This window comes from Podarcis gaigeae (assembly GCF_964106915.1).
Source record: "Podarcis gaigeae genome assembly, chromosome: 15".
NCBI lineage: Eukaryota > Metazoa > Chordata > Lepidosauria > Squamata > Lacertidae > Podarcis > Podarcis gaigeae.
This window is the reverse complement of record NC_139692.1, coordinates 646,473-664,586: the sequence shown is the minus strand read 5'-3', so window position 1 is coordinate 664,586 and position 18,114 is coordinate 646,473. Positions and strand designations below refer to the sequence as shown.

General features: G+C 45.3%; 1 protein-coding gene across 4 annotated transcripts in view; it reads left to right on the top strand.

Moving 5' to 3' along the window:
* Window positions 1–18,114, top strand: part of ADAM9 (ADAM metallopeptidase domain 9) — a 76,474-nt gene that overhangs the window by 31,202 nt on the left and 27,158 nt on the right. For all 4 annotated transcript variants that reach the window (XR_014558123.1, XM_083713499.1, XM_083713500.1 and 1 more), the window contains 8 exons: window positions 2,046–2,215; window positions 6,595–6,676; window positions 7,304–7,437; window positions 9,012–9,183; window positions 10,847–10,939; window positions 12,866–13,061; window positions 13,625–13,730; window positions 15,008–15,191. Coding sequence is in view for 3 of the 4 variants with exons in the window: in XM_083713499.1 (XP_083569625.1) it covers window positions 2,046–2,215; window positions 6,595–6,676; window positions 7,304–7,437; window positions 9,012–9,183; window positions 10,847–10,939; window positions 12,866–13,061; window positions 13,625–13,730; window positions 15,008–15,191 (1,137 nt within the window). In the remaining variant the exon portion in view is untranslated. The remainder of the gene's footprint in view (window positions 1–2,045; window positions 2,216–6,594; window positions 6,677–7,303; window positions 7,438–9,011; window positions 9,184–10,846; window positions 10,940–12,865; window positions 13,062–13,624; window positions 13,731–15,007; window positions 15,192–18,114) is intronic.

The following is an 18,114-nucleotide window of genomic DNA, read 5'->3' as shown; positions in this document are numbered from 1 at the left end:
CTTGGTAGTCCGATGTGTTCATCACCACTGTGGCATTACCTTTGTCTGCTGGGAGAATGATTATGTTGTTGTCTTTCCTCAGGTTGGTGAGTGCTTTCTGTTCTTCTTTGTGTAAATTGCTTCTGGGTGGTTTGCTGGAGCAGAGGATGTTGGTGACTTCAAGTCTGATTTTATTGGCTTCATCTGGGTTGAATTTGGTTAGGCTAGCTTCGACTCCGCATATGATGTTTTCCGTGGGGATGCGTCTCGGGGCGACTGCAAAGTTGAAACCTTTGGCTCCCTAGGACACACTATCTACCAGAAAAAAACACACACCAACCGCTACTTACATGCACAATCACACCACCACCCTGCACAAATAAACTCCGTAGCCAAGACTCTCATCTCCAGAACCAAACGCCTGGCTGACAAAGACCACTTGACAACTGAGTTACAGAATCTCTCAAATGTGTTAATTGCCAATGGATACCAGCAAAACAGGATTACGAAGCTAATCCAAAAGGAAACACCCCCCAAAAACCAAGACACAGAAGAAAACAATGGCATGGCCCTCCTTCCTTATATCAAGGGCACTACAGATAAAATTAGCAAAATCCTCCATAAACACAATATCAAAACAGCCTTTTGCACCAACCAAAAAATAGCCAATATCCTCAGAAACCCCAAGGATAAAATCCAGTTGGAAAACCAAGGGATCTATGAAATACCCTGCAAAGTCTGCCCAGCCACGTACATTGGACAAACAAACAGACGAATAAATGCACGTATCGCAGAACACAAGAATGCCGTCAAAAAAGAAGAAAAAACTTCCTCTCTTTTCCAACACATGAAAGAAACAGGACACGAAATTAATTTTGCAGATTCCAAATTGCTCTTTAACACGGAACATCACCACAAGAGAATAATCATGGAAGCCATCGAGATAGAGAAACACCCTCACAACATGAACAAGTGTGACGACACATCCCGCTTGCCAGACATCTGGAAATTAGCCCTCTCCACAAAAACTGACACCAGATCCAGAGGCACACAGAACGCCAACACCAATCAACCACACCAGACCCAAACCCAGACCCTCTCCACAGATGAATTACTGACACCATCCAGTAGCCAATCCATGGTGGCACCTCCGGATGCTGCACCCCCCTGCAATCCCTACACAGATCTGGCTGACACAAGCCACAAAACCACAGCTCGCCCCTATACACGAAGCCAAGCCAAAGCACAACTAAGTGCAATACAGCCATCTTCTCAGGAAAACTCTTCACAAAGTTCAAGAGGTCAAGACACAAAGACTTTAGCAACTAATCCACACCTAATGACCCACCTAAGTGGTACTCAGGATATCACTCAAGAAATCACTCAAGGTATCTCTCAAGTAATTAAGGAACAAAAGAAGAAAAGGCACACTAGCCTGGGAACTTCCTCTCTGCCCAGAACATTGGAGGCTAGACACCACACCCCCTCTACAGTATTTATAGGAACTCAAACATTGAGATCCCGCTCTGTTCCAGTAACAAGAAGCCGAAAGCACCAGCCTGAAGATGACGAGTGAGACCTCGTCGAAACGTCGCCTAGACACCCCAACTTTTACACGGGAAGACACCCGAGGACACCAAAACCTGCATTCCTGTACCCGTGAAAATCTACGAAAGCATATATATATATATATATATATATATTCAACATCTTCCTTCTGATACACCCTTGGTGAGTTAAAGTCTTCCCTGCGTGCAAAGACCGGCTCTGGCGGATGGAGCAAATGAGGTCAAGAGTGGGTCCAACGGTCAAGAAGGTGGTTTCTGCATGTGCATGAGGGAAGTGAGGGGCACGTGGGGCTTGTCCACCTGGGAAGGGAGCCCATCCAGGGGAAGGAGTCACCCCTGTTACTCTCTGCCCTTTTGCCTCTGCCTCACCCACTTTTGGCTAGGATCCTGTCTGCTGTGTGGCCCTTGGAAGGTTACCTCTGAGGGAATGGGGCCCTTGGGATAGAAAATATTCCCCAGCCCTCTCTTACTTGCTCCTTTCTTCTCTCTGCTTTCCAGATGTACATAGCACTGAACATCCGCATCGTGTTGGTTGGCTTGGAGATCTGGACTCAGGAAAACAAGATCCGCCTGGAAGGAGGTGCAGGAGATGTTCTTGCCAACTTTGTGCAGTGGCGAGAGCAGGAGCTTGTCCCACGCCAAAGACATGACAGTGCACAGTTTGTTCTGTAAGATCTATGGGGGTTTTCCTCCTACTCTTTTCCCTGAACTTCAAAAAGAGGTGGATGATGGAAGTTGTGCAAATATTTATCCCACCCCTTCTTATGCTTGTGCACAAACCAGAGTCGCTAACAACAATTATAGTCAACTATAGAATGCTGCAGTGCTATAGATCAGCTGTACGTGACAATACCACCTGATTTGGGAGCTGCAAATAGTGCAAAATGAAGCCGCCAGTGGGGCACCCAGCTTTGCACATATTACCCCTTCCACTAACGGAATGAGTTAGTGCTTCCCTCGAATATAATTCATTGCACTCCTGCAAGTTTTTGGTGAAACAAAAGAAATGCCATGGTCGGGTCACTTTCTGATGCCACTAGACTTCTCCACGACCCTTCCCCCCACCCCACCCCCGCAGGAAAGTGGACCAATTCTGATGGTCCACCCCCTCCCCCCATTTAATGGAAACAAATGGTTTCCAAAGAGTGATAGGGGATGCCTTTCAGCTGATTCACTGGTGGCCAGCTGGAATGCAGAGATAACAAGGGCTATTGACTGACTGGCTCTGAAGCTCCCTCTCTGATTGCATAGAGCCCACACAGCCCCCTGGTTTCCCCCAGAGCTGACAGCTAGAGCACCAGTGGTGGAAAACTCATTCTGAATTGGACTGGACACAGGTTAAAGCTCAATGTTGAACCTACTAAGTGGTGATAGCGATGGCAAATCTTCACCATCTCTATTGCCTCTGCAGAAAAAAGCAGCAGGAGACTCAGGTGGTTCACATTCTAATGGAACCACTTTCACCACTGAGGCCCTGTAAGGACCCCAAGATCTCCTGCAATGATTTTGCAAAGGTTTCTGCAAATAAAGTTGCTCAGATTTGGAAAGAGATAGACTCCACTGTGGAAGCAGGGCTAGGGTGGGAGAGTGCTAGAGTTCTGTCTGGTCAAGTTGTATGGGATCAATTCCAATCTGTGACCTCCGAGGATGTGGACAGGCTGCTTGGAAGAGTGAAACCGACCACCTGTCTTCTGGCTCATAAAAGCGAGCCGGGAAGGGCTTTAGACCCAGACAATATGGCCAACTATTGCCCAGTCTCAAAGCTACCATTCTTGGGCAAGGTGATTGAGTGAGTGGTTGCTGAACAAGCACGCCTGGAAGATGCGGACCATTTGGATCCCTTCCAATTGGGATTCAGGCCCCACCATGGCACTGAAACTGCGTTGGTCATGCTGGTCAGTGAACTTCAGCCAGCCAGGGACAGAGGTGAAAGCTGTTTCCTGGTCCTGCCGGATCTCTCAGCGGCCTTTGATCCAATTGTTGTTGTTTTTTAAGGTAATATTTATTAAAGTTTTAAAGGTTACAAACATAGAAAAGAGAAAACACCAAATTAAGCAAAAACAAGACAACACATCACAATAAGGAAAAAGAAAAAAAAGAAAAAGAAAGAAAAAACAGAAAAATAGAAACAATTAAAAAACACATCAAACCTTCCCATAACTTATCTTTCATTTGCTTGTTTCCTTGACCTCCTCACACCTCCCTTTTTTGTATTCTAGTTCAGTTAGCTATTTCAGCAAATCCTTTCCATCTTTCCCAGTTTTTGTCCTATAATTTATCTTAATATAATGTAACTTTACATTCTCTCCTTTCACCAATTAACAATCTATTTTTACTTAATCCTTTATGACATTTCTGCTAAAACCACATAACTTCATTCCAACATCCTTCTAACATTCCTTAATTTTACAATGTTTCTGTAAATAAACTTTAATTTTTTTCCAATCTTCTTCCACCGACTCTTCTCCCTGGTCTCGGATTCTGCCAGTCATTTCCACCAGTTCCATATAGTCCATCACCTTCATCTGCCATTCTTCCCGGGTGGGTAGATCTTGTGTCTTCCAGTGCTTTGCAATAAGTATTCTTGCTGCTGTTGTAGCATACATAAAGAAAGCTCTATCCTTCTTTGGCACCAATTGGCCGACCATGCCCAGGAGAAAGGCCTCTGGTTTCTTCAGAAAGGTATATTTAAATACCTTTTTCATTTCATTATAGATCATCTCCCAGAAAGTCTTAATCCTTGGGCATGTCCACCAAAGGTGAAAGAATGTACCTTCAGTCTCTTTACATTTCCAACATTTATTATCGGGCAAATGATAAATTTTTGCGAGCTTGACTGGTGTCATGTACCACCTGTAGATCATTTTCATTATATTCTCTCTTAAGGCATTACATGCCGTAAACTTCATACCTGTGGTCTATAACTCTTCCCAGTCAGTCATCATAATATTATGTCCAACATCTTGTGCCCATTTAATCATAGCTGATTTCACCGTTTCATCCTGAGTGTTCCATTTCAACAGCAAGTTATACATTCTTGACAAGTTCTTAATTTTGGGATCTAACAGTTCTGTTTCCAATTTTGATTTTTCCACCTGGAAGCCAATTTTTTTGTCCAAATTATATGCCTCCATTATTTGGTAATAATGGAGCCAATCTTGCACTCTATTTTTTAGTTTTTCAAAACTCTGTAGTTTTAATCTGTCTCCCTCTTGTTCTAAAATTTCCCAATATTTCGGCCATTTGGCCTCCATATTGAGCTTTTTCTGAGCCTTCGCTTCCATTGGTGACAACCACCTTGGGGTTTTATTTTCAAGCAAGTCCTTATATCTTATCCAGACATTAAAGAGTGCTTTTCTGACAATATGGTCTTTAAACACTTTATGTGCTTTGACCTTGTCATACCACAAATATGCATGCCACCCAAATACATTGTTAAAACCTTCTAGGTCCAGCACGTCAGTGTTTTCAAGAAGCAGCCATTCTCTCAGCCAGCAAAAAGTGGCTGATTCATAATAAAGTTTAAAGTATGGCAGGGCAAATCCACCTCTTTCTTTAGCATCGGTTAATATCTTAAATTTTATTCGAGGCTTCTTGCCCTGCCAGACAAATCTGGAAATATCTCTCTGCCACTTCTTGAAACAATCCATTTTATCCAAAATTTGCAATGTTTGAAACAAAAACAGCATCCTTGGCAGTACATTCATTTTTATCACAGCAATTCGGCCTAGCAGTGATAGCTTCAGATTTGACCATATTTCTAAATCCTTTTTCACTTCCATCCAACATTTTTCATAGTTATCCTTAAATAAATTCACATTCTTGGCAGTCATATTAACCCCTAGGTATTTCACTTTCTTAACCAGTGTTAATCCTGTCTCCTTCTGAAACCTCTCTCTCTCAATCACTGTTAGATTTTTCTCTAAAACCTTAGTTTTCATCTTGTTCAACTTGAAACCCGCTACCTGACCAAAATCTTGAATCAGTTCCAGTACTCTTTTAGTACTAGATTCTGGCTCCTGTAGTGATCCAGTTGAACATGGTATCCTTTTGGACAGTCTTGAGGAGTTGGGAGCTAGGGGCACTGTAATACAGTGGTTCCGCTCCTTTCTCCTGGGCCGTGTTCAGAAAGTGGTGTTGGGGGATGAGTGTTCAGACCCCTTGGCTCTCAGTTGTGGGGTGCTTCATGGTACTGTCCTCTCTCCCATGCTTTTTAACATCTATATGAAGCCGCTGGGAGAGATCAAGGGGGTTTACCTCTCCTTCAAATCAGAAACACTGACAGTGGTGAATGTCCTGTGTGAGTATCTGGAAGCGGTTGAAGGATGAATGGCAGCTAACAGATTGATGTTGAATCCTGACAAGACAGAAGTACTGTTCTTGGGGGACGGGGCGGGCTGGTGTGGGTTACTCCCTGGTCCTGAAAGGGGTAGCTGTGCCCCTGGTACGCAGACTGGGAGTAATTTTGGATTCACAGCTGTCCATGGAGGCACAGGTTAATTCTGTGTCCAGGGCGGCTATCTACCAGCTCCATCTGGTATGCAGGCTGAGACCCTACCTGCCTGCAAACTGTCTTGCCAGAGTGATGCATGCTTGGAATACTGCAACGCGCTCTATGTGGGGTTACCTTTGAAGGTTACCTGGAAACTACAACTAATCCAGACCACTGGAAGCCACCCAGAGTGGCTGAGGAAACCCAGCCAGATGGGTGGGGTATAAATAATAAAATTGTTGTTGTTGTTGTTAGGGGGTGCTAATAGATGCATGCATGCACATGTATGTATATATACTTTGTTGGTTTGTTTACTATTCCTAGTCTTGAATATTTTAAACTTATTTGCTTATCCTGACTCCCCCCACCCCCCATTTCCCCTTGTTTTAAAGGCTTTTATTAAGAATGTGATTCTCCTTTTAGCTAGTGCCCAGATACTGAAAGTGACCTTACCCCCCGCTCTTTGCTGGCATTACTGTTTGGGATTTAAATGGGAGATGACAATTCTGCTTGTAGCAGAAACTAATAGCACTCTTTCCTGTGTGTAAATTTCAGGAAGAAAGCATTTGGTGGCACAGCAGGGATGGCTTACGTGGGTACCATCTGCTCCAAGAGCCACGCCGGAGGCATTAATGTGGTAAGACAACATCCATTGCTTCTCCAGTGAACAAAGGTGGAAACTTAGCTTTGTGGCAAAAGGGGTTTGCGGTGGGTCTGGCTGAGATCCAGGTGCTCCGTTTTCATTGGGTTTATTCTTTTTATTTTGGGGCATTTGGTTTGGGCGTATTCCAAAGTCCCCCCTCCCACTGCTAGGACTTGGCAGAGTGGCAGGACCACTGCTGCATTCACAACCCAGCTGCTCATGGCAACTGTGGTGAAAGGGGTGGGGGTGAGAATTGGGCCCAATGCCATTGTGGATCCCAAGCTGGCTCATCCCCCTCCCTCAGAATGTTCTGTTCCAAGGCCACACATCTGGGGGGCAGCTGGAAGGCCAGCTCAGTTGGGAGAGCAGAGCAGGGGAACACCTCTGCCTAATCCAGACACTCCTTGCCCAGCCTGGCGTGGGGGGGGGGGGAGGAGTTGGGTTGCTGTGCCTGATTTCTTGTGTGCTGGTACTTCAATCACCCAAGGCTGAAAGAAGAGAGCAAAGGCTTTCCCCCCTAAGTGATTACACAATAGTTTCTATAACAAGCCAAGCCAGAACTTTTGGACCCCTTTTTATTACATACTTGTGTGCACTTGTTCTTTTTGTGTTATTTTCTAGTTTGGGCCCATCAGTGTGCAGATGTTTTCATCGATCGTTGCTCATGAACTTGGCCACAACCTAGGAATGAACCATGATGATGAAAGGAAGTGTGACTGTGGTTCAGAAAACTGTATCATGAACTCTGGAGCATCGTACGTAACTCTTTTTGGACCTATTGCAGAAGGCCTTTGGGCAGAGCAACTCTGGGAAACCTTTTCCAACTGGACAGCTGCGTTCCCTTACAGGCAACCTTTGGGGGGGACGGGACATGCCAGGGGCATGTGGGGCCAGAAGCAAAAGTCAACAGAGCAATGGGTGCAAATTTCACTTGGTCTCCACATGCACCTTGCCTACAACCAGGCAAGTGAGAGGCATGATCAGGGTGCAAGGGCCTGGTCCAGTCAGACAGAGTCAGTAGGGGATGTGGCTAGGAAGGGCCTGTGGCCGGAAGAGTCCTGGGAGCCCCACAGAGAGGCTCAGAGGGCTGCCTTTGGCCCTGAGGCCTGAGGTTCTCCATCCCTGGAGTAGAGGGATGTAATCACAGGCTACAGGAGACAAAGGGGGAGCAACCTCTGAACATGGGGACCCCTGAATTTCAGCCATGGGAACATTTCCATGCTGCTTTCATCCTTTCAAAAACATAGCCACGTGAGTGAGAATCTTCTCTTTTTAAACAGATTGGTATTATTTGTTAAATTTACATACTGCTCTTCATCTGTAGATCTCAGGGCAGTTCACAGCATAAAAATGCAACATAAAAGAAACAAAATACAGAACATACTAAAAATAAGAACTACTGTAAAACCAGGAATCCTTCCTTCCATAGCACATGAGAGTGGGGACCCCCCCAACAAGCAATGCCAGATCTTATACATAAATTAAGTGCCCTCATAATGCCCAAAACATTTTTTACCTCTCTTTTAACTAAAAAAGCTCTCAAAGTGGCTTACAAAGCTCAGTCCTCGGGGATTGGGGGGGGGGGGGGAGAAGAAAAACAAGTTTAGGCACCAGGTTTTAAAGTTACAGTCCTTCAAACAGCCAGCTGGGATGGAAACAGTTCAAATAAAGCCTGATGGAACAACTGCTGCCAGGAGTCAAATGAGAGAGTCTGTGCAGCTGTGCAAACTTCCTTCTCTGTGATTCTTTTTCTGTGGTGTCTCTTCTGCACATTCCCCCTAGAATGTCATTCCATTGTGGCTTTCAAGTGGCTTAATAACCATCCCTTCTCCCTAGGAACTCTGGGAACTGCAGACAAATGATAGGAGTCCAAGCACCTCTTTTGGAATTCTTGGCACCCTTATTGGATTACAGTTCCCAGGATTCCTTGAGCCAAGGCAAGAGCCATGTTGGTGAAACTGGTTTTGCTTTGCTTTGTATACATGCCCTTTGACACTTGAGAGCTATATTTTTAGGACCTGCCCTAGTCTTGTGATTTTATTTTGATTCCTTGTGAAGAGGGATTGATTGCTAAACGACTCTTGGAATTGTAGCTCTGGGGAGGGGTTTGGGGGGCCCCTGAACAACTCTCAGCACCCGTAAACTACAGCTCCCATAATTCTTTGGGGGAAGTCATGATTGTTTAAAGTGATATCACAGTGCTTTACATATATTGTGTGTGAATACAGCTTTAGGGCAAAACCTCTGGAGGGCACCAGGTTGGCAAAGACTGCCCTAGAGTTTGCATGGCCCAATGTAAGGACTATTTTTTAATATTCCATGCGTGCAGAGGGGCCAGGAACTTCAGCAGCTGTAGCGAGGAAGACTTTGAAAAGCTAACTCTGAGCAAGGGTGGGAGCTGCCTCCTCAATATCCCCAGGCCTGAGGAAACCTATAGCATCCCGTACTGTGGCAACAAGCTAGTAGATGCTGGAGAGGAATGTGATTGTGGAACATCAGAGGTTAGTAACGGGTGTGATGTCACCAACACAGAATTCTTTTGGCAGGTTTGAAGTTTGGGCTATTCAGGATTTCTGGTCTTGCGTCTGCTATCACAGGCCACGCTCTTGTCTTAGATCCCTCTTTAGCCCTGTCTTCTCTGAGAAGCTCCTTGAATCCCAAGATCAAACATAGAACATTCTTATATTTGCTCCTGGTGGCTGCCAGAATGACAGTGGCATGGCATGGGAAGTCTTCTGCTCCCCCTCTGCAAGCAACCTGGCTTCAAGTGGTGTGGGATATGGCGCTCTCTCTCAGAGCAACTCACCCACCATTGCAGAGTGCTGCCGGGGGCGGCCAAAAAGATCCTTTGAGTGGGTGTAATATCCATTCAGCATGCATGCAAATGAAATGGAGGGAGTTCCCTGCCCTCCAGCCACCCACCTGTCAGTGGGGTGGGGGCGGGGGCTTTGTCCTGGTGCATATTAGACATATAGGAGGGAATCTGCTCGCCTTTCCACACAAACCCTTCATCTGTTTATGATGTACTTATATTGTTCAGCACATCAGAATCAGAAACATGAAAACTAAAGTCCCGCCAGACTCTGTAGACGTGCTCTGGGTTTTTCACAACCTTTGGAGACCTCTTAGTTGTGTGTTATCTTCTCTGCTGCTACCAAAGTCCACATGCTTTTATACTACAAGGAGAGGTGCAAGTCCTTTAGATTTATCGATTGTTGGCCTAACTTCCTTAAAATATGTATTTCCACTGTGGCCCACCCTCTCCTTTCCTGCCCCATACCTGGCAGGTGGGCATGGTTTGGTCATAACAGCCTTGCAGGCCAACTGGAGAGACGGGTGGATCTAATTCAGCCCATAGGCTGGAGTTCAGCCTCACCTGTGTTAAACCACAGCTAGTTTTAGCTGTGGCTTAACACAAAGAAGCAGAGGGGAAGTGAAAGAGGTGCTTTTGTGCCCATCAGGACACAGCTCAAAAACACCTCTTTCACTTTCCCTCTGCTCTGGCCTTTGCTGGGCTAAGGAGGAAATGACTCTGGCTTGCCATGACATCTGAACTTGGATCAGGCCCCTCAAAATTTCAGCCTGGAGCTGGTGTAGTCAATAGAAGCTAATGGAATAAGTTTTTAAATGAAGGAAGTGCTGGAAGGGCACCTCCTTTAACTGTGGTTTGTACAGTACAGAAGCAACACTTAACCATAATTAATACAAACCATGGTGGCAAATCCACTTCAAACCATAGTTTTATATCCTGTTTTGGGACCAGTCTTTAACCATGGTTTGAACTGGATTTGATGTAGCTGCAGCTCCTGCCAGCCCTGCCCATGGTTTAATGGATGTGGTGTAGGATTTCCTACTCCCATCAGCCACAGCCAGGTTCCTCATCCCTGGTTTAGGAATTGTTTCAAGTCCAAGGTTAATTATGCCTGTATAAGGCCAACATTCGAGTTTTAAGATTAAAATGGCATTAGTGCTTTTTTCAGACGGTACTCAGGGGTATGCACTACTGGGACCTCTCTTTTTTTGTTAAAAAGTGTGGCACTTACTGTAACAACTTCATGGGGAGGACCTGCACCTAGTTTTCTAGAAAAAAAGGCACCAGTTGGAAATGCCTGAGAGTGGCCTCCTTCCTCATCTGTTTTTTCCCTTCCTCTCCTAACTTTTCAGGAATGCCAGTTTGATCCTTGCTGTGAGGCAGGAACTTGTAGACTCCACCCTGGGGCTGATTGTGGTTATGGAGACTGCTGTCACAACTGTCATGTAAGACTCACTGATCCCAAGTTATTGCCAGAAACTGCAGGGCAGGAGGAAATTCTACGGGGACTTGGGTCTCTAACAGCATGATTCTACACATGCTTACTCAGAAGAAAGTCCTGCTGAGTTCAGTGGAGCTTGCTCTCGAGTAAGTGTGTTGAGGATTGCAGCCTTGACATGTGATAAAGAAATAGTCCGCAACTCTAAATGTGCTTCTCTTAGAACAAGTTGAGTTGAAATAAATGGGATATGGTAATTAAATATTATGTTAGAGAAGAATTTTTCCTAGAGTATTTGAATCTTAGATGTCTCACTACATGGCCAGGTTGTACATAACACTAAGACGAACCATGGCTAAGTGCAAATGTGTCAGTTTGCAGGTACTCTCTGTTAAAAGTCTGGCTGCTTTGATGTCATGTTTAGACTTAAGGCCCTCCAGGCGTCCATTTCACTGGGCATTTGTGATTATCTGTGCTCTTGCCAATATCAGGGTAGTTGTGTGCAATCCCACGTTCATTACGATTTGCCTCTGAAAACTAGGGTTGCCATATTCTAAAAAGTAAAATCCTGACACCACTGAAATTGGTTGGCTTTTTTTGGAAACCACCATACACCTGGGTTTTTCCTGACATTTTGCCAATTCAGCAAAATTTCTCCCCCCCCCATGCCATTTTTACACCTGAAAACCAGGACATGTCAGGGATTTTCCAGACATATTGCAAGCCTACTGAGAACATTTTGGAGCAGATCGAATGCTTTGGCTCTAATGCTTTGGTGCTTGTATGTGGGGGGTTTGTCTGTCCCATGTACGGCTGTCTCCCTGTGAGACAAAGGTCATGGGTGTGTTGGGGTGCAAGCACATTTGATCCCTTGAGGCCAGGCTGGTAGGCCTGGAGAAGCTCAGAGAGGCAAAGTGGCTGGTGGCTGACATCTTCATGAGCGTTACAGCAGAGTCGCACTCCTGCGCTGATAGCTCCCCTCCTGTCAGGAAGAAGAAGGGTGTTGGGGAAGGAGAGTCCTGCTCTGAGGAACAGGTAAACATTATTTGAGATGGGAAAAACGGTTATCCTCTCACACAGAGAATACATCTGCAAGGAGTGCAGGGGTTGTGATAGTGGGGAATCAGTCATCAGGAACCTAGATATTTGGGTGTGTGATGCGCAAAGATACGCCAGGGTGAACTGCCTGGCTGGCATGAAGGCTGCACATATGGCACATGGCCTAGGGAGCCTGGAAGATAGTGCTGGGGAGGAGTCAGTGGTTGTGATGCTTGTTGGCACCAATGACATGGGGGAATGTAGATGTGAGCTCCTGGAAGCCAAATGTAGTTTGTTACGTACGGTGCTGAAAGCCAGGACCTCCAGGGTAGCTTTCTCTGAAATGCTACCAGTTCCCCTTGCAGGGTCAGCTAGAGAGGCATGTGGATGAGGCAGTGGGGTTGGGAGGAGAGCTTTGGATTTGTTAGACACTGGGGAACATTCTGGTCAATCCAGGCCTGTACAAAAGGGACAGGCTGCACTTGAACTGGGACTATTGCTGCTTAGATCCTTAAAGGTGGTAGGATAGCTTCTAAAGTGATTGTGGGGGAAGGAGGGTCCCATAAATGCTTAAAAAGAATTTGAGGAGCACATTGCTAAAAACATTAAGACCAAGAACAAGAAGAAACTCTTTAAACAAATTAGGAGGAGGAGATCATTTAGGTAGCTTCCACCTGCCATATGGGAATAATAATGCCAGCCTACCGTGGAGAATGATGTAAAGATTACAGAGGAGGAACACAATATTTTGGACAGGTGACCTGTGCTGCATAAATGCTAGATTATTATGGGGTGAAGTGGGAGGTTTAATCTACTTTGTTGATAGTTTTGGTATATTGCCCACAGTGGGTATTAGCAGGTTGACGCTGGTACATTTCCTGCCTCCCTTTCGTAGTTCCTGTCCAAAGGCACAGAGTGCCGTGAGCGGACCAGTGAGTGCGACCTCCCTGAGTTCTGCAATGGAACTTCACAGTTCTGCCCTCCAGACGTCACCATTGAGAACGGGCACCCTTGCCACAAAGACGAGGCTTACTGCTACAACGGGCTCTGCCAGTATTACAATGCCCAGTGCCAGGGCATCTTTGGACCAAGTAAGGAGCATGAGGATCTGCGTTATGTTTGCTTCTCCACAAGGAACAGCTAGCAGACATTATCCTAAGGGATTGGGAACTGCCTCTGGATGACAATTTCTGTTGCTTTTCTGCAAGGCTGGGATCAAGGGACAGCGCATTTGGGCATCTGCTGCTTCTCTTCACCTGCTTGCCTGTTCACCTTCTTGCTCTGGCTCAGACAGTGGTGGTGGGGAGGAGGAGGAGCAACAGCAGCGAGAGGCAGTTGCTGCTGGCTTGCTCACTGGCTCTCTGCAGTAAGCAAGCAGGAGGAGGAGGAACAACTGGAGGTGATAAGGGCAATGAGGTGGCAGACACGGTGAGGGAGGGGGCCAATGGAAGCTGTCTTGCCCAAGATGCCCTCCCCACCGCAACCTGGAGCACACATTAGTTGTTTTTTATTATTATTATTATTATTATTATTATTATTATTATTATTATGTCTTCATGATGCAGAAAATGGGTCTTCTGTTACTTTATGCTGCTGGTCCTGCCAGAAGGCTAAAGGAGCTGGGCAAGCCTGATTTCCCAAATCTGTTTTGCAGAAGCAAAGGCTGCTCCCCAAATCTGCTTTTCCGAAGTGAATTCCAAAGGTGACAGGTTTGGAAATTGCGGCTACCATGGGCATGACTATAAGAAGTGCTCGAGCTGGTAAGTGGGTGCGGCAAGGAAACTCTGGTCACCTCCAGACTGTCGGTGCCTTAGGGGGGTGGATTCAGTCACATGTAGGTTTGCACAATTATAATAGCTTAAAGTGCTCTGTTGTTATGAATCTACTTTAGAAAGCAACAACACAGACTTTTTTGTGTTTAGGAAAGTGACAGGGAAAGCATGAAAAGTGAAACAAATGAATGATTAACATATAACCACTGCACAATCAAATCAGGATGAAATCATGATGAATGTTCATTGTCCTGTAACTGCCCACAAACAAAATAAGAACAAATGCTCAACAAAGCCTGGACATAATCTGACTTCCAAAAAAGGTTCTTTTATGCAGGCAAATCAAAAAGATTGCTCAATAAGCAGCTTGTCAAGAGAAGCCTGCTCTGCACAGCTCCCCCCCCCCCCTGCACAAACCGTGTCTACGCGTCATGCCAGAAAATAAATAAATAACTTGAATGAAACCTGGAAATGGCAGGAGAGGGCTGGAGAGTTCTTGTGGCTCACGAGGAAACCCTCCCTGGAGACTGAAGAGGACTTCAGTGTGGGCACGGGAAGCCCCAAAGAGGTGCAGTGGGCCTTTGTTTCGGCTGCTCAGCCTGCCTGCCTGATAGCTGGTACGTGCCCAGATGACAAGACCCCCTTTCTCGGCCTTGCTAATGTAGTCCAAAGGAAAGCAGATCCAGGTATTTGGCACCAGCTGGGCTGCAGCAGTTGCCTGAAGGAGGCGTACAAGGCACCATCCAAGGTTTACTCCTGAGCCTGTCCCACAAGCAGAGGCAGAGGCTTAGGATCAGAGTGTTTCTTCTCCTAGATGAGCTCACTTTCCTAGGTGGACGGGCTCCAACTGCCCCTGTCACATTCATACATATTGCATTTGACAGATAAGGGCAGGGATCACTATCCTGGTGCCCTTGGACGACAACTCCCAGCACTGCTGACCATTGCCCATGTTGAATGGGACCGATGGGAACTGTAGTGCACATGTCTTGAGGGCGCCATGTTGGCTTCCCCTGGATTTGGGCAATGCATTTCTCCCCCATCCTTTCATTGGAGGAGCATGATGTTTTGCCAAACCCACTATGTCATTACTACGTTTTGCATAAGCAGATGTTTTCCTTATGATTAGCCCACGATTAGCATCCAGGAGTGTATATTTTCCTTTAATCCTACTAAGCCTCAAAAAACCTAAGTCGATAATGATCTGTGCATACTTTCAGAAATTAACTATCAGTGATTTAAGTTGCCGTGCCATATTGCCACAGGAACGCCATGTGTGGGAAACTACAATGTGAGAATGTGCAAACCCTTCCTGTCTTTGGAATTGAACCTGCCATTATCAAGTCTCCCATCCAAGGTAACACCTGTTGGGGTGTGGACTTCCAGCTGGGATCAGATGTACCAGATCCAGGGATGGTGAACGAAGGCACCAAATGTGCCCCTGGAAAGGTAATGCAGGAAAGTTCTCAGGTGGACAATTGTTTTTTGTTGGTTTTTTTAATGTATTTTTATTAAAGATTTTCTTGATTTACAAACGTATGTGCAATGTCTCTCTCTCATATTTTTTCCCACATAACACTTTCCTTTTTTTTTTACAAATTGGTTTCATTTGTTGAGACATTAGGAAGAATAGAGGGAAAGAGGTGGGGGGGAGATGGGTGGGGGTGGGGTCGGGTGGTGATGTTTCTATTTTACTTAATATATGTGGGGTTTTGTGTCAGCGTTGCTTGTGCGGGTTCTCTGCTGTTCACTTGTGTTCCTTTTGTGGTGAGAGAGGTTGGGGTTGGCTGAATCCCACAAGTGTTGTGGGAATTTTCCTTAGTTTGTTTGGGAGGGGTGGGTATGCTGTGGTGCAGGTATTTTCAATTGTGTCCCTCTCTAGGTGTATCCATTGTTTTGTCTCATTTTTTAGTATATATGGGATTATATGGCGTATTTGGCTGGCAATGTAATATGCTTCTATGTTGGGGATTCCCCATCCTCCTTCTGAGGTGGCGAGGTGCAGGTATTTGGGGCTTATTCTTGGTTTTTTGTGTGAGAAGATAAAGGAGTGTAGTTTTCTCTGCCATCTGCAGAGTTGGGTTTGGGGAATCCAGATTGGGAGGGTTTGGAATAGGTAGGTTAGTTTTGGGAGGGTGATCATTTTGATCATGATTATTTTGTCTGAGAGGGTGGAATGCATGTTCCATCTTTTTAGGTCTTTGTTTATTTGTCGCCACAGGGGCTTGTAGTTGTGGAGGTAATAACTTATTGAGGTTTCTGGTTATTTGTACTCCTAGGTATCTGAACTTGGTGCGGCAAAGTTTTATCTTGGTGACATTAGTGAATTCTTTTTGGGTGTGAGGGGGGGTGTTGAAGCACATAGCTTCTGACTTTGCAAAATTTACCTGTAGGTCCGACACCATTGCAAATGTGTTGAGTTCTCTGGTTAGGGAGGTTGCTGTGCTTATGGGGTCTGCTGTTGTGACCATTAGGTCATGTGCAAAGAGCCCTAATTTATAGGTTCTGCCTTTTATTTCCACTCCCTTGATGTCTGTGGCTGCTCGGATGTGGATTGCTAAGGGTTCCAGAGCCAGGATAAATAAGAAGGGAGACAGTGGGCATCCTTGTTTTGTGCCTCTTTGGATTGCTATAGGGTTAGAGCCCATATTGTTAGTTCTGCATTTTGCTGAGGCTTGGGAGTATATTTGTTTGAGGATTTGTAGGAAGTTGAGGCCAAATTTCATTCTAGTTAGTACTGCTAATAGGTATTTCCATTCTAAGCAATCAAAGGCTTTGAGGATGTCTAGGGACATAATTGACAGTGCCTTGCTATGTTTGATTAGGTTCAGTACTTTCCTGATGGGGTCTGTAATATTGCGACCAAAGCCGGTCTGATCTGGGGCTATTAACTTGCATAAGAAGATCTTTAGGCGGTTGGCCAAGATTGATGTGAATATCTTGTAGTCTTGGTTTATTAATGAGATTGGGCGGTATGATTCTACTTTGAGACTGTCGTTCAGTGGTTTTGGGATGGAGACTATTTTGGAGTGGGTCCAGGTTTTGGGGATGGGCCCCCCTTTCATGATGTCATTGAACAGGCGGGTCATGTAGGCCCTCAAGGGTTCTTTGAATTTCCTATAGACTTCTGCTGTGAAGCAGTCTAGGCTTGGGGCTTTGTGTGGTTTCAGGTTTTTGAGGACCATATCTATTTCCTCTGGGGTGATAGAGCTGTCCATGAATTCCTGTTCCTCGTCAATTAAGGTGGGCATGGTCAGTCCTGCTAGGAATTTTCTGATTTTCTTCTCAGGTGGGCTATAGGAAGTGTATAGGTTGGAGTAAAATTCTGAGGTTATTTCTTTGGGGGAGAATGTTATGTTGTCATCTTTTTTGGTGATGCAGCAGAGGCTTGACAACCATATGTCAGGAGTGCTCTGATGGTGTTTCCTGCTTGGCAGGGGATTGGACTCGATGGCCCTTGTGGTCTCTTCCAACTCTATGATTCTATTCTTGTTTTGAGTTCTTTTTTCCTACATCTATTTGCTAATAGTTTGGAGTTTCCCCCTCCATATTCATAGAAACATTGTTTAGAATATAGAATACTGATCATTGTTTTGTTGATTTCTAGGGAGTCTAGGACTCTCCTTTTTTGTTCTATAAATTGTTCTATAAATTGAAGAAGTTGTTCCACCCGGAACAGGCTGGCTTCCGTAAAGGTCATAGTACATCTGGCCAATGTCTTGTTCTATTTACCCTGATTGATAAATACCTAAACAGGTTCAACTGCAAACTACACACGGCTTTTGTGGACCTGACCTCCACTTTTGACTCCATCGCTAGAGATAGGCTATGGCAGAAGCTTAGTTACACCAACATAGATAAGAGACTCCTCCACCTTCTTATGGAAATTCATAATGACATATCGGCCAGAGTAAAATTTGGCCCTCTGGGAGCTCTCTCTGATTCTTTCCCTCTGAATAAAGGGGTCAAACAGGGCTGCCTCTTGGCCCCTTTTCTATTTAATTTCTACATCAATGACATCGTTACAACCATGAAGGCACTAAACCAATCTGTCCCCTCTTTACAACAGCTCAAGATCCCCATATTACTCTATGCGGACGACATGGTGATACTGACTTTAACCAAGCAGGGCTTAAACAACATGCTCAGAGGGCTCATGACATATTGTGATACCAACTCCCTCAAAATCAATTTCGCCAAAACCAAAATTCTTACTTTTGGCACGAAAACTCGGAAGTCACTCTGGAATTTTGAGGGCCACTCTATTGAATATTGCTCAGCATCCAAATATTTGGGTATCACTTTTCAGCATGGGCTCAGCTGGTCAGCTCCCTAAATATGACCATCCTGGCTGCCCGTAGAACCATCAAAG